Below are 13408 nucleotides of genomic sequence, written 5' to 3' on the forward strand. Positions count from 1 at the left end.
GGTTCTGCCCTATCTGGATGTCTAAAAACAGGGACCTGGACTCAAGACCTCTGTTAGGTCTTCTCACCTCCAACCTGGAGGGCATTAGCAGTAAATAAGCTTGACCTCTGCAGGGTTAAAAGATGGAAACTCACTGTTAAGGAGTGGAGAAGTTTATGCATGCTACCTTTGTTTGTTTGCACCAAAATGTAATTACCCTCTCAGTTTGATCCTAATTATAATTCAACCGTAATCTTTGAAGCAATTAATCTACATTTTATCATTTTGGTGACCACTTCCTGGTTCTTTGCAGGTGTTTGGCTCAGGTGTCATGAATGTGTGGATTCATGACTCATTTGTAATGACTCATTTCATGATTCAGCTCGCAATCACTATAGTTATAAAAATGTAATCACAGGTCCTTTGGAGTAAACATTATGTTAGTTTTTGCACTGTATCTGAGAGGGAATGGGCCTAAAAGCATGTTTTACAAATAAACAGGTCAGCGCTGTTTTCAGCTCTTGGTGGGAATATACTGCTACCTACTGGATTAAAGTGAACATGAAAACTTAGAACAAAGAAACCTGAATAAGTAAAATGCACTGTGTATGTCAGCAGCATGTTTAGGGAAATTTTAATAGAGTGACCCAAATAAGACAAAGGTTAGTGTGTGGAGTTGTCAATCAGCAGATTTCACTAACAGCAATGTCAGCAGGATCATTGTTAACTTTGGTTCAGAACACTGTGTGAAATATAGGGATTAAAACAACTTCAAACTCCTTCAAGTATCAAAAACAAAATCATGTTTAGAGATTTAAAAAAAAAAAAAAAAAAAAGCAACATTTGAAGTTTAAAAAGCCTTTAAAATATTACAAACAAATAAAAAACACCTCCTTCATATACTATGTCCATCTCACACAAGTTAGTTACATACTTAAATTTGGCTACATAGAACAAACAAATCTAACATTTGTTTTCACCTTCTATCATTAATTTAGAAAAAAAATAATAAAACATAGATTGTAACAAATCAAGAAGATAGATATTTACAGTTGTTTCCATGTTTATAAACTTGACAAGCAACCAATCAGAATTAGGGTGGACAACAAAAATTCAACAGTGTTGTAACCAGCTAATTTAAATCTTTATTTTTGTTCAAATTTTAAGATAACTTGATGGATTTCGTTTTATTTTACTGCAATAGCTTCTGATAATCAACACATAAGTGTTTCCATTTATTATATTGTTCAATAGTGTCCTTTATTTGCATCTGACAACTCACATGAATATAATCCGTTCGCAAAAATCCCCTACAATAGCCACCTTCAGTTTATCAAGCACAACCTTTCTGGTTTTGTTTGGGGCCCTCCTTCACACAACAGCAGAAGGGAGTGGCATGAGGAGTGGAATTTCACTTCCTGTATTTCTTAGATGAGTCACCTGAGTGATGTCGTGAATTGCTTAAGATTTTGTCGGCATTGGAGTTTCAGAGGGCTGGAGACCAGTCGGTATTTCTGTGGAATCATTTAACTCTTCTGAATGAATACTAGGAAGCGCTTCTTTAGTTTTACTTTAACCAGAGCTGACAGGGACAGAACACCTGCGTTATTTATATTTTCTGTACAAGTAGCTACTCTATAATAGCAGACTAATTTGATATTTTTATTCAGTATTTTACTTCTCGTCGACTACGTCGACTCAAGCGACCTGTGGATTTAGCTGGGGGAAGGAATTTTTCTAAACCCATTAAAAATGAATGTATTTATTCAAGGACATCCAGGTGCGCCTGCGCTTCTGCTCCTTTTGGTGTTTGTGAAATTTACCACGGGCCAGGATTTCGGTGAGAAATGTCTGGCTAAATTCCACAAAGGCAAGGACGACTTCATACTCGACACCGACGGATCTGTGAAAGGCGGGGCCCGGTTCCTTTCTGCTCCGGCACTTAATCGATACAGGGACTGTTTGACCGCCTGCTGCAAGCAGCCGAGCTGCAATGTCGCCTTCATGGAGCGTCAAGGCGACGAGGAAGGCTTGATCAAAACATGCGTCCTGTTTGACTGCCTGTATAAGAATAAATACGCCTGCCACTTTGTCAAGAAGAAAGGATACATGACTTATGTCGTGGATTCCATTTATGAACACTACCGTGATGTGGATGCCATCTCAGGTAAAACATTTATTATATTTATACATGTAATGGACAGCTTATTCATTTGATATCTTGAGAGTTTTAGTTTGATCAAAATGAGGGGAATGTTTAAATTACAATTGAGATTGTTATGCTGAAACCATGCTGAAATGATGTTGAAAGACAAATTGTGATCAAGATGTTTGAGAGCACATTGAAACCTTGAGTTTAGCATGTCCACACATGTTTGAGAGTCATGGGCTTGACACAGCTTCAGGTTTCTGTTTCTGTCTCACTTTATTTAGTTTTCCTTTGGTGTTGCAGTTGTCTTTAGTTGCATATTCTCCCTGTTGAATCCTAATAAACACTAATCTCTTGTTCCTACAGAAGACATTGACAACCCACCTGTGGCTAATGCAGGCCCAGACCGAGTGGTCCGGCCTAATGAGAGTGTGACACTGAGTGGCATACAGAGCACTGATGACCATGAAATCAAGTCTTTTAGCTGGAAAATAATTGGAGATTATCCCGATGTTCGCATAGAGGTAAGAGAAGAATAACACTTTTTCTAGAGCGCGGTTGGAGACAACTTTTAAGTTAGTCAATGCTGGTATTGATGAACACGCTTTGTCATTTCATCTTTTGCAGAAAACCACTTTTCCTGACGAGATCTATGTTTCCAATCTGAAACCAGGGACTTACAAGTTCGAGCTGACTGTCACAGACATCATTGATCAGTCAGACTTGACCACAATTACTGTCCTGGTCCTCACCAACGAGCAGACTAAGCGTGAGTATCCCCCACTAAGGAAGTGGAAGCTGTCTGACTCTTTCACATACTTTGAACATATTAATTTAAGCAGAGTATCAACATTACGCTGCCATATTGTCATCCAAGATATGAATCCCATATTCAGTGCTGTAAATGACATCCTACATCAATTATTTAACAGAGTTCTGTTTAGTTTTTAATCGGGAATGAGTGAATGGGTTTTTGACACCACAACTGAATCCAGTTGTACTGATTCATGTGTACACTTGCGTGCTTGTGTTGATTAATCTTTAGCTTACTCAAGTCAACTGCTTTGTGTTTGATCTTCGAACATACCTGTCGGTATGTTGTGATGATTCATCTCAAACATTTGGAATTCTTTAAACTTTGTCTCTCATGTCTCTGGAAAGGTGGTGACATGCGTGTTACTGAAATCTGCATGTTTCTTTTTTTTATGATTAACTTCTAAAGAACCGTTTGTCAAATTTCCTGACTTTGTTTAGTGGGTTTTTTTTTGGGTGGAGGAAATAGAGCGCACAAGTTCCATGTTAGTTGTTATCAAACCTGTCTTGACTTGCCTAACTTACTAACCAAATGAGAAGAAGATAAGACCATGGGGAGATAAAAGCCAGTTTGTTGTGGGAAAACATATAATTTGAAAAAGAATGTGGAAACTATCCTGGTCAGCGCACAGTGCTTGAAAGATGCCATGGTTAATTTTCTGTGAGCTATCATGGTTGCTTCCTTTGAAACTCTTGGCTTTAGAAAACAGAAGGTTGTACTGCGTTTTTTTCATTTTTTTTAAAACTGTTCCTCTGATACCATTTCTCCACCCCCAGCTCACCAAAACCCGTCAGTCTGGTTTCAGCTTTCATTACACAAACAGGACTTCGTCATGGTCTCAGTCTGAGTCCATGAATAGTGACTTAACGTAGTTAAATTTAATCCTTTTTAAATGGCACTTTCATCTGCTTGTATCTGTATTTGTATGCTGTTAGCTGATTTAATCCAAGAAAAGACTTTTAGCCCCATTGGTCTTTTCCCTATTAACAGCTTGAGTCCTGAGTAGTGAGAAGAATGTGCTGTAGTGGAAAATACTGGATCATTCTAATGTAAATGCTGTGGTAATAAATTACTCAAATATAAACTTTAACTAATGACATTAAAGTTACGTGAGAGCCTACTGACAAAAGCAGATCTCACACTTCCTGAAATCTGTTTGCTTTGGCTACATTTTTTTGTGATGCATGTGTTGTCAACCACAAACAGACACTTGACAAAGGCTTCTCTAAAGTGATTGGATTTTAAAACACAGCATTACTTTTTTTGCTTATGTAGATTTCCATGTGGTTAGCCGTGTTTCATGCATGATCTCGTCTGTTCACAAAATGGAAGTAATAATTAACCATCAAGAAAATACGTTTAAGTCTAGTACAATGTGCAAAACAAACTGGTTTTTATTTAAAACAAGTGTACATTGTTGATTTTTTTTTTTTTTTTTTTTTTAAATCAAATCACCTGATGAATGTTTATTTAGAGCGGCAGAATTAGACATTACTTATTGGTTCTTATTTGACTGAAAAAGATTGAATGATTCTACTACTTATATGAAAAACATAAAAATATTAACTTTTGATCTTTTCATATTAGTAAAAACTGTGCAATCTTTCTTTTAACTTCACAAAGAAACAACATTTTGGTCACTGGTAATTTGCTCCATAAAAACATTTTAGACTAGAACAGAACAACATTTTAGTAGATGAGAAATTCATTTAGCAGAATATAGGTGTGCCTCAACTATGACTGATAAAATGAGACAAATAAATCCCATTGTCGGATTTATACAGAATTTATTGGCAAATTGTGGTGAAAAATTAGTATCTGGTCAATAACAAAAGTTCATTTCAATACTTTATGTACTATATGCCAGTAAGTAAGATGATTATTTTTCATCCCAACCCTGTTTCATTCTGCTTCCCATCAGATCACTGTATGGTTCCGATGAAACCTGGACCGTGTCGCGGTTCTTTCCCTCGCTGGCATTACAACGCTGCCTCAGGCAACTGCGAGACGTTCAACTTTGGGGGATGTTTTGAGAATCTCAACAACTATCTTACTAAGGAAGAGTGTAACAATGCTTGTGATGGCACAGGTATTTTTTCTCTTTGCTTATCTTGTTAGATAATTAACATCAGTTGTTTATGTGAAACTGAGATTTATACGTAAGTTTGAGCACTTATAATATAGAGACAAATCATTTGGATAGTCATTCTTCTTGTTGACTTAAACCAGCACTGCTCAACTTTTGCAGATTTCTGTATTTTGACCCCTCTTTACAAAGGCCGATTCAGCATTTGTCTTGCATTCTGTCTCTCTTCTGAGCGCTTTTTAGTGAATAAAAGTCAGGCTGATTTTGATTTTTGTTCTTTTTTTTTTTTTCTTTTGCTCTCTTACCTTCATTTCTTCACTTCTGCCGATATTGGCCTCTTTTGTTTCTGTGCTGAAGCCAACAAAACTGCATGCGTGTTGATACCCAGTTGTGTAGTATGTGACATTTTGCCGTAAAGCAAAATGCAGCTATCATGTGATTCTACGGACTGAAACACAAAGTTGTAAAGTTCATTTTTTTCAACCCCGAGGTGCTGCAGGGCAAAAGCCTGAAGAATGAACATAATAAATGCCTCTGTACCAGCAAAAACAAGTCAGAAGCACATAGTTTTATGTAGTATTATTTTAAGCCTTTTATACATGGTGGCCATATCGTGGACACCAATTTACAAGCCTTTTTCTTGCATATTCATGAACGAGGATGGTATTTTTGTAAATAAACCCCTTCAGTGGATGTTATTGAGTCACCTAATATTTTTCCACTCACTGGAGAATAAATATGATATAATTCATCATCAAACTTTATTTGTATAGCCCTTTTTGTGCTTAAAAACAATACAAAGTGCTTTACATTATAAAACAATTTACATCAAAATAGATAAAACACTAACACACATACACATCCCCTTTCACCCACCCACAACCACCCTAACCCATGCCCTATTAGCCCTATAACAGTTAAAAGAAGATGAATGGCCAGGTGCGTTTGTACCAGATGTGCACCAGATAAGGAAACGATATTCTCAGGGAGCCTCTACACAAAGGGCTACCCCCAACCAAGACTACCCAGGCCATCACCACGGGGGCCACCCGGGTCCGGGCAGACAGGACCCACGCCACAACTGTAAGGCTGCAGTGCTGGATCCTGACCCACCAGACAGGGACAGTCCCCACAGCAACACCCATGCAGTCAGAGCAGGGGCAGCCCTCTGTGAAGAGGACCCCAATGAGGAGAGAGCTGGAGTGATAACTAAACAAAAATAACATCCATTTAAAAAATAATTGAACATAATTCCGCAGTTTGTCTTTGCAATAAGAAGGAAAAGAAAATGATAGCTATATATTATAGAAGATTTACATAATATAATTATGATTGTATATTTTATAAATATTTTATAGAATATATTCAAATAACTCATAAATCATGATAAATTCTAAGTATCAGTAATAAACAAAAAAAGTATCATTGCGTATGTCTGTAGAGGTAAAATACTGTTTTGTTTTGTTTTGTTTTTTTTTTAAATGTTGCATTGTTTTTTTGTTTTTTGTTTTTTTAATTAATTTCTGCATGAAAGGGTTAAAAAGAAGTGATTGATTATTTAATGTATCTTAGCTTCCAGTGTAGTAGGTTAACCTCTTCATTACCACCGGTTGGTGATAAAGTGTGCTACTGGACGGCTGGCGACCGGGGGATAATGACGAGGTTAACATCAGTATAGAAACTGAGATGTAAAATTGATGAACATCCATGGTAATGCATCAGTGATAATTTTTTTAAGTCAGCTGTGTTCATATTATACTCTTTGTGGCCGTGATATTGACGGCAATTAATCAACACCCCTTATTATCTTAAAACTATATAAACTTAAATAATCTCATCTTAGTTGTTTTTCTTTTAGAGAAAGTTGGTGGATCTACTAAAGGCTTGCCTGTTCCATCTAAAGGTCCGTATATTCTGTCAGGTGGTGAAATTATTCTCACACAGCATGTCTTTATAGTCATGAAACCGTCCTTTGAAATGTGGTTTCATAGTCTGTTGAAACAGACTTTTTAGTGTTTCTCTAAACAACACCATGAACCAACTGGTCCAGTTTAAGTGAGATTTCTTTTTTTTTTTTTTTTTACAATTATGACCATGATCAATTATAATAATTAGTTCTAAACACTACTGTTTTTCCTGTCCAGAAAAATGTGGTGTTGAGTGTACCGGAGACCAATTCACCTGTGACAATGGTTGCTGTCTGGATCCAGGACTGAAATGCGACTCGACTGCACAGTGTTCAGATGGGTCAGATGAGCAGGAATGTGATGAATGTAAGCACCGACTGTACAAATTATGTTTGATTTTCATACTGACTGTGGAATATCAATGTACCTAATTAAATGTTACTTACATACATTACTTATGTCCTATTTCTATCAGTTACCAAAACGTTTCGGATGCTGCAGACTATTGCAGTGGATGAACAAAAAAGTGAGTTGAACTCAAAATATGTTGTTACGGACCATTTTTGCTTTTCTGAACCAATTTATGTTGTTTTAATTACCTATTCTTACCTTGTATATTGGTTGTTCACAGCACGCTGCACAGAGCTCCCTGACACAGGAACCTGCAGGGACAGTTACTCCAAGTGGTACTATGACCCTTTTTCGCGGAGTTGTCGCCGCTTCAACTATGGTGGCTGTGGGGGAAATGACAACAGGTTTGACAGCGAACAGATCTGTAAGAACTTTTGCCGCAATGTAACAGGTGAGTTATTTATTTTAAGAAGGAACCTAAACATTATTCCCTTTTTTTTCATTGCCTTGAAATAAAATTAATCCAAAAGTTACCATAATGGCATAACCTTTTTATAAGAAAAAATAAATGCCTAATAAGGACCATTAAGTTAGTCATAAATATGTTAAGGAGATGAAAAATATTTTTAATTTAATGTAGTTGCTCAGGTAGATGGTGCTGCAAAGAGATTTTATACGAGATTTAGCTGTAATCGGCGTTATGTTAGAAATTGATCAGATGTCTGTGTGCAAAGGGGGAGGCTTTGCAGGTGGTGGTGAATCTTCTGCAGCTCATCTGAGTTTTATTGTGACATCTAAAATATTTTATTTCAGTTTCATGATGAAAATGCCTGTATCCAAAGTTGTGGTTTGTTGTTTTATCCAAGTGTCGGATTGAGCTCAGACACATAATTTTATTTGATCTTTTTAATTTACTCTTTATGATCTGATAAGAATCAAAGTTGCTCTGATACAAAAAAAAGAACTTTTAAATCGATCCAATATGGAATCTCAGTCAGTCTGATTGATATTCAACATAGCCATCATCAACACCTGTATCACGCACTGCGCGAAGAGCGGTAAAACATTAGTCTAAATGGCAAGGCATGATCTAGCAATTCTGACTAATTAACAAGCAAAAGCAGGTCTCTGCTGCCTATTTGGGAACATTTTTATCTCTCAACCGGTCACCATCTTGACTTTATTAGTTCATATGTTGCAATTCTTTGGAAGAAAGTGTTCACAAATAGTCAAAATTTGCTTTTACTTTTGATAAAAGTACTTAAAGCATATTAATGTGGCTGATTTTAGTAGTGAAGTAAAAATCCCCAAAATTCACTATAAAATAAAACTTTAACAAAAAATGAGAACATTTGTTTTGTACTAGTTAGATTAATACATGTGGGTTTAATGTGACTTAGTTTTCAAGAAATCTAACCCCACCCCACTCCACCTGAAAAAAGGAAAAATATATATCTATATATATTAATGCAGTTCTTTGGAAGTGGTTGTTCTTGTACTTTAATGACTTAAGAGGGCAGTAAATTAAACTGATGTCTGACAGTTACTTATGAGCATTTAATTAGGAAATAAAGAATAATGCACTAGCATATTTAGCTGACATATTTATTTCCCATAGCTGCCAGCAGCCATCAGCGTCCGGAACAAGACCTCCTCAAATTAATAATTATATACTACAATATTGAATTTCCCTTTGGGGATTACAGCGTCCGGAACAAGACCTCCTCAAATTAATAATTATATACTACAATATTGAATTTCCCTTTGGGGATTAATAAAGTATTTTTCATTTCATTTAATTTCATATATGGAAATGTTCTTTGATTGATGAGGTGTGTGTTTGTTGGGCACTGCAAAGCAGCTGTGCTAAAAGCAGCCTTGATGTTCAGCCTTTTAAGTAAGACCTTCTTAAGAGATTGCAATAGCAGGTCCAGTACAAGTCCAGCAGGTGGACGTGTAGAAGCTGAGGTGCACGTGATCACATCAAAAGTTGATCAGAACTAAACTGAATTCAGATAACTCCAAATAAATGTTAATTTTGCTTTATGCAAAATATACAAGTGTTTTTTCACATGTAAAACTTCCACATTTTACCTAGGAGTTAATAAGGTGTGTATTTATGTGTGTATTTATGTTCAGGAAATGAGGACAATCCTTGTTTTGCTCTGCTTATGTACACAGTTTTCCATGCTAAAATCCTGAATATATATTGTCCTTTTTCTTTTTCAGAAACCGATGTCTTTACAAGAAAGGAGGGATTTGATAAACAAGAATCTGATGGCCACATAGGTAAATTACTCTTTACTTATTTTATATCTTTCTTTTTTTTTTCTCTGTTATAGACCTTGACTGTCTCAAGCTAAGTTTATATAAAAGTGACTAATAAAATAAAAATAAGGTGCCTGTAAGGTATTCGACCTCTCTGTGGTGCATATACATGATCTATGATCTTGTAAATCTACCCACTGCAGGAGTCAAGTCTTTTTAGGGGATTATTTTGTTCTGGTCTTGTATCTATACAATCTGACTAATTTATCAATTTAAACTTTAAACAAATTATTTCTGTTCACTTAAAAGGTCAAAGCTTGTTAAGTGCACCTCCCAGTTCACTGAGGTGCTCAGACCAGTGTTCGATTACGCTGTATCTACACTGCAGCTGTATCTACACTGCAGCTGTATCTACACTGTCTTAAAATCACCACCATTATTCTTCTTTATTGAACAGATTCTCTACCAATAATTATCACCCTGGCTTTATTTGGTGCTATCCTCCTTGGCGTCCTGGGTTACTGCTTCATTAAGAAGAGGTCTCATAAACAGCAACATGTGAATGTCGTCAACACGCGTGACAGAGAGCGACTGGTTTACAACAGCACAACCAAACCCATATGACCCCAGAGTCTTCACTTTTGACTCCTGCGCTGGTATTGTATTGCTCTGACGTTGTCTTACACTGGATAAAATCAGACAGACAATAGAAATCTGTGCTTGAGTGCTGTTGGAGATTTTTAGGATGTGTTTTTCAAGATGTTGGATGGAATGTGCAGAGTTTCTACTGATGGAAATGTGATGTCTTGTTTCTTTAACGATGTGCCTTGTTAAAATAACCTTGTGAATTGTAGTTTATGTAGGAAAGGATTGTCAAAAGAGATTATCCTTCCATTTATATATTTTCTTATTTTACAGCTGCTCTTTCTTTCAATAAAAATAGTTATTCATGTACTGTCTTTTTATTTTAAACAAAGATGAATTTTACGATGAAACTTTGGGGTCCATGTGTACTCTTTACATCAGACTCTTAAAATGTTTTGATTTTTCAACCTACCAAATTATAGCAAATGTTGTGGACGTTTAAGATAATATTAATCCTTTTTATTATTTTGGGGTATTGTAAGCTTCTTCACTTGTAATCTTTTGTTACAAACACCTTTTGGACTTCACACATGGATGCAGTTGTACATAAGCTAAGAATTTCAAGAAGTAATATTTTTCTTAAGTTATATTTTTAAGAGGTTTGATTTTTCAAGAACAAGCACCGTAACTTGGAGAATATCTGATGACTCTTGATGTTTTTAAAATTTCAATGTTTTAAACTTTCATTTATTAATGTGACCTGAAGTGTTTTCTTTTAGTTTCACGATGTTCTTACTAAATAAAAATATGAATTCATTTTCTTGGGAATTTTTTTGTCTTGCACAAATGTGTCTTGTTTAAACACATTTGCAAAGTTTCTGTTTGTACACATCTAAGCTATAACTGTGTTTTCCCTTTACACTCAATAACTATTTGTTGTGTCTAAACATTACCTCTGGTTTGCTGTTCTGACCTTTAGAGTGTACTTTTGTCTGTGTCGGACTAAAAGGAGAACCATTACTTTTTTTTTCTTTCAGCTTGACAGGCAGGAAAGCCTAATTCACTGTAATAGCTAAGACCTTCTCAGTGGTTTAATTCTTGTAGGTAATTTTCCTCTCAATTTCTGGCCACTATTTTGGGATTGTACCTCTTTTGTATAAAAGTGGCTCTCCTGAAGTTTAAAATGATTTTTTAAGGTCAGCAGGACACGGGGGATAAATTTACAGGATGAAAACAGTCCTTACCTAAAGACTAATATTAAAACATTAGTGATTACAATTATTCCCCACTTTATTTGAACATTAGAGTAAAATTTCTTGTGCTCATTTATGGTCATTTTAAAACTGATTTGGCAAAATAAAAAGTGCTCCCCAAAAATGTTTATTTTTATCTTGGTTTAGTCATAAGCATAATATTGTGGCATTTAAATGTTTTTATTCATTTCAATAATTGAAGATTCAACAGTTCTGATTAGGATAAAAAGTAGCTTGAAATATTTGAAAGAAAAAAGTAGTATTCTCTAATATGTTATTTGGGAGACTACTTTTTTTTTTTTGTCTCCTAACGACCCTGAAAAAATTGGCAATTGTAACGACCAACAAGGGTTAAAATTCTTCAGGAATTTAAGGCACTTGCATTGCACATGTGAACCATCAACATGACAAGTCTAATTCTCTATATTTAATTCTTTTTACAAGTTTAAAAGCAAAAGATCAAAATGTTTATTTAGGGAGGTATTGATGATATAGTTTTTGTATTTAAAAAGTGACTCACATCTGTTCATATCTGTGATCTCACGAGGGGAAGCTGTCAGAAGCATGGAAAGCTGAAACAAGGTGCCGAGTATCTCTTCATATCCCAAACATACATAGTAATGCAGTATTATTATGTGGGAGATATTTTCCTCAAAGATGAATTGGGGTAATATTTATAAGATGAAAACTTAGTGATGAATGCAGAAGATATTGGAGCAATGCTGAATGCAAAATCTTTTCCATGTACTTCTGGCGTTACGTCAACAAGACAAACAAAAGCATGCTGTCAGGAAAACGGAAAAATGTCATAAAAGTTTTGCATTGATCAAACCAGAGATAAGGGAAAATAGTTGCACACAAACCATTCTTGTCCAGACTTGTTAAGGCTATCAAATAGTTCTAACAGAGTGTGAGAAACTAAAAAAATTTAAAAAAAAAAAAAAAAAAGAGTTGGGCCAACATGATACACTAATCTTCAAGAACACGTATAATTTAAAATTTTATTTTTTATTTTTTTACATATTAACCTAAAGTGTTATAAAGTGTTTATTTTGCGTTTTTTTGTTTTTTGTTTTTTATTTTTTTATTGTTTTTTTTTTTTTTAGGCAAACTATCATTTAATAAGAATAGTAATAAATAAAAAATCAATTAGGAAAGGTAAATCCAATTAAAAATGAAAAATAGATTAAAATAAGAAATATTAGAAAAAATATAAGTTGAATAACAATTAGCTCAATTTAAAAAAGGCAATGAATCTTTAGTTTCTCATGTAGATCTACATGGTTTATGTTTACCCTTAAAATCGATTACTGATTTAGAATTATAATTAATGTCGCTTAAAGGGCAGGTGCAGACTGAACAGATATATCTAATGTCAGAAATTTCTATATTTCTTTTCACCATTTCTAAAACTGCCTCAGATCACACGATGGTCATCAAAGTGACCAGTAGATGGCGATATAGGTTAGTAAACAGCTTTTCTTTTAGGGGTTTCATTTGCGTGAACCTCATATCATTCTTCTCATGAAATCTTAACAAAATTTCATACATAAACACTGAAATAGTCGTCTTAAATCGTTCAGCATTTTGCTTTCTATCTTTGGGATCACAAGATGAATTTTAGGAGGACCACAAGGAGAATGGGGGCCATCCAAAGCAACACACATAACTCACATAAATTAGCACTCATCAATAGAGCCACTGAAGCCACCCTTTGTTAGCACCCCGTTTTACTAAGCAGACCCCCATAAAAAAATCATTTGCATGGTTAAAATTTACTATCTTTCATGAAACCGTCATTGTTTTGCTTGTCACGGGTACAAGTGAGGATACTAATGATTATATATATATATATATATATATATATATATATATATATATATATATATATATATATATATATATATATCTCGCTCTGAGCAGCTTTTACCTTAAATAAATGACCAAACTATGCAGTTCAGATGTTATAATGTGGGAACACCTCTTACACCAAGCAGGTCGACTGTAAAAAACGGG

The 13408-nt window shown here is 35.1% G+C and overlaps 1 protein-coding gene across 1 annotated transcript; it reads left to right on the forward strand.

Annotated features, from left to right (window-relative positions):
• Positions 1 to 1731: 1731 nt before the first annotated feature.
• Positions 1732 to 10178, forward strand: spint1a (serine peptidase inhibitor, Kunitz type 1 a; the record flags this gene model as incomplete). The annotated part of the gene is made up of 9 exons (XM_079261558.1): positions 1732 to 2146; positions 2495 to 2652; positions 2756 to 2897; positions 4864 to 5031; positions 7173 to 7301; positions 7411 to 7461; positions 7567 to 7737; positions 9516 to 9575; positions 10012 to 10178. The coding sequence occupies 9 exons, from the start codon at positions 1732 to 1734 to the stop codon at positions 10176 to 10178; spliced, it is 1461 nt and encodes a 486-aa protein (XP_079117684.1).
• Between the last annotated feature and the right edge of the window lie 3230 nt (positions 10179 to 13408).

The sequence above is a fragment of the Telmatherina bonti genome, assembly GCF_933228915.1.
Source record: "Telmatherina bonti genome assembly, chromosome: 22".
NCBI lineage: Eukaryota > Metazoa > Chordata > Actinopteri > Atheriniformes > Telmatherinidae > Telmatherina > Telmatherina bonti.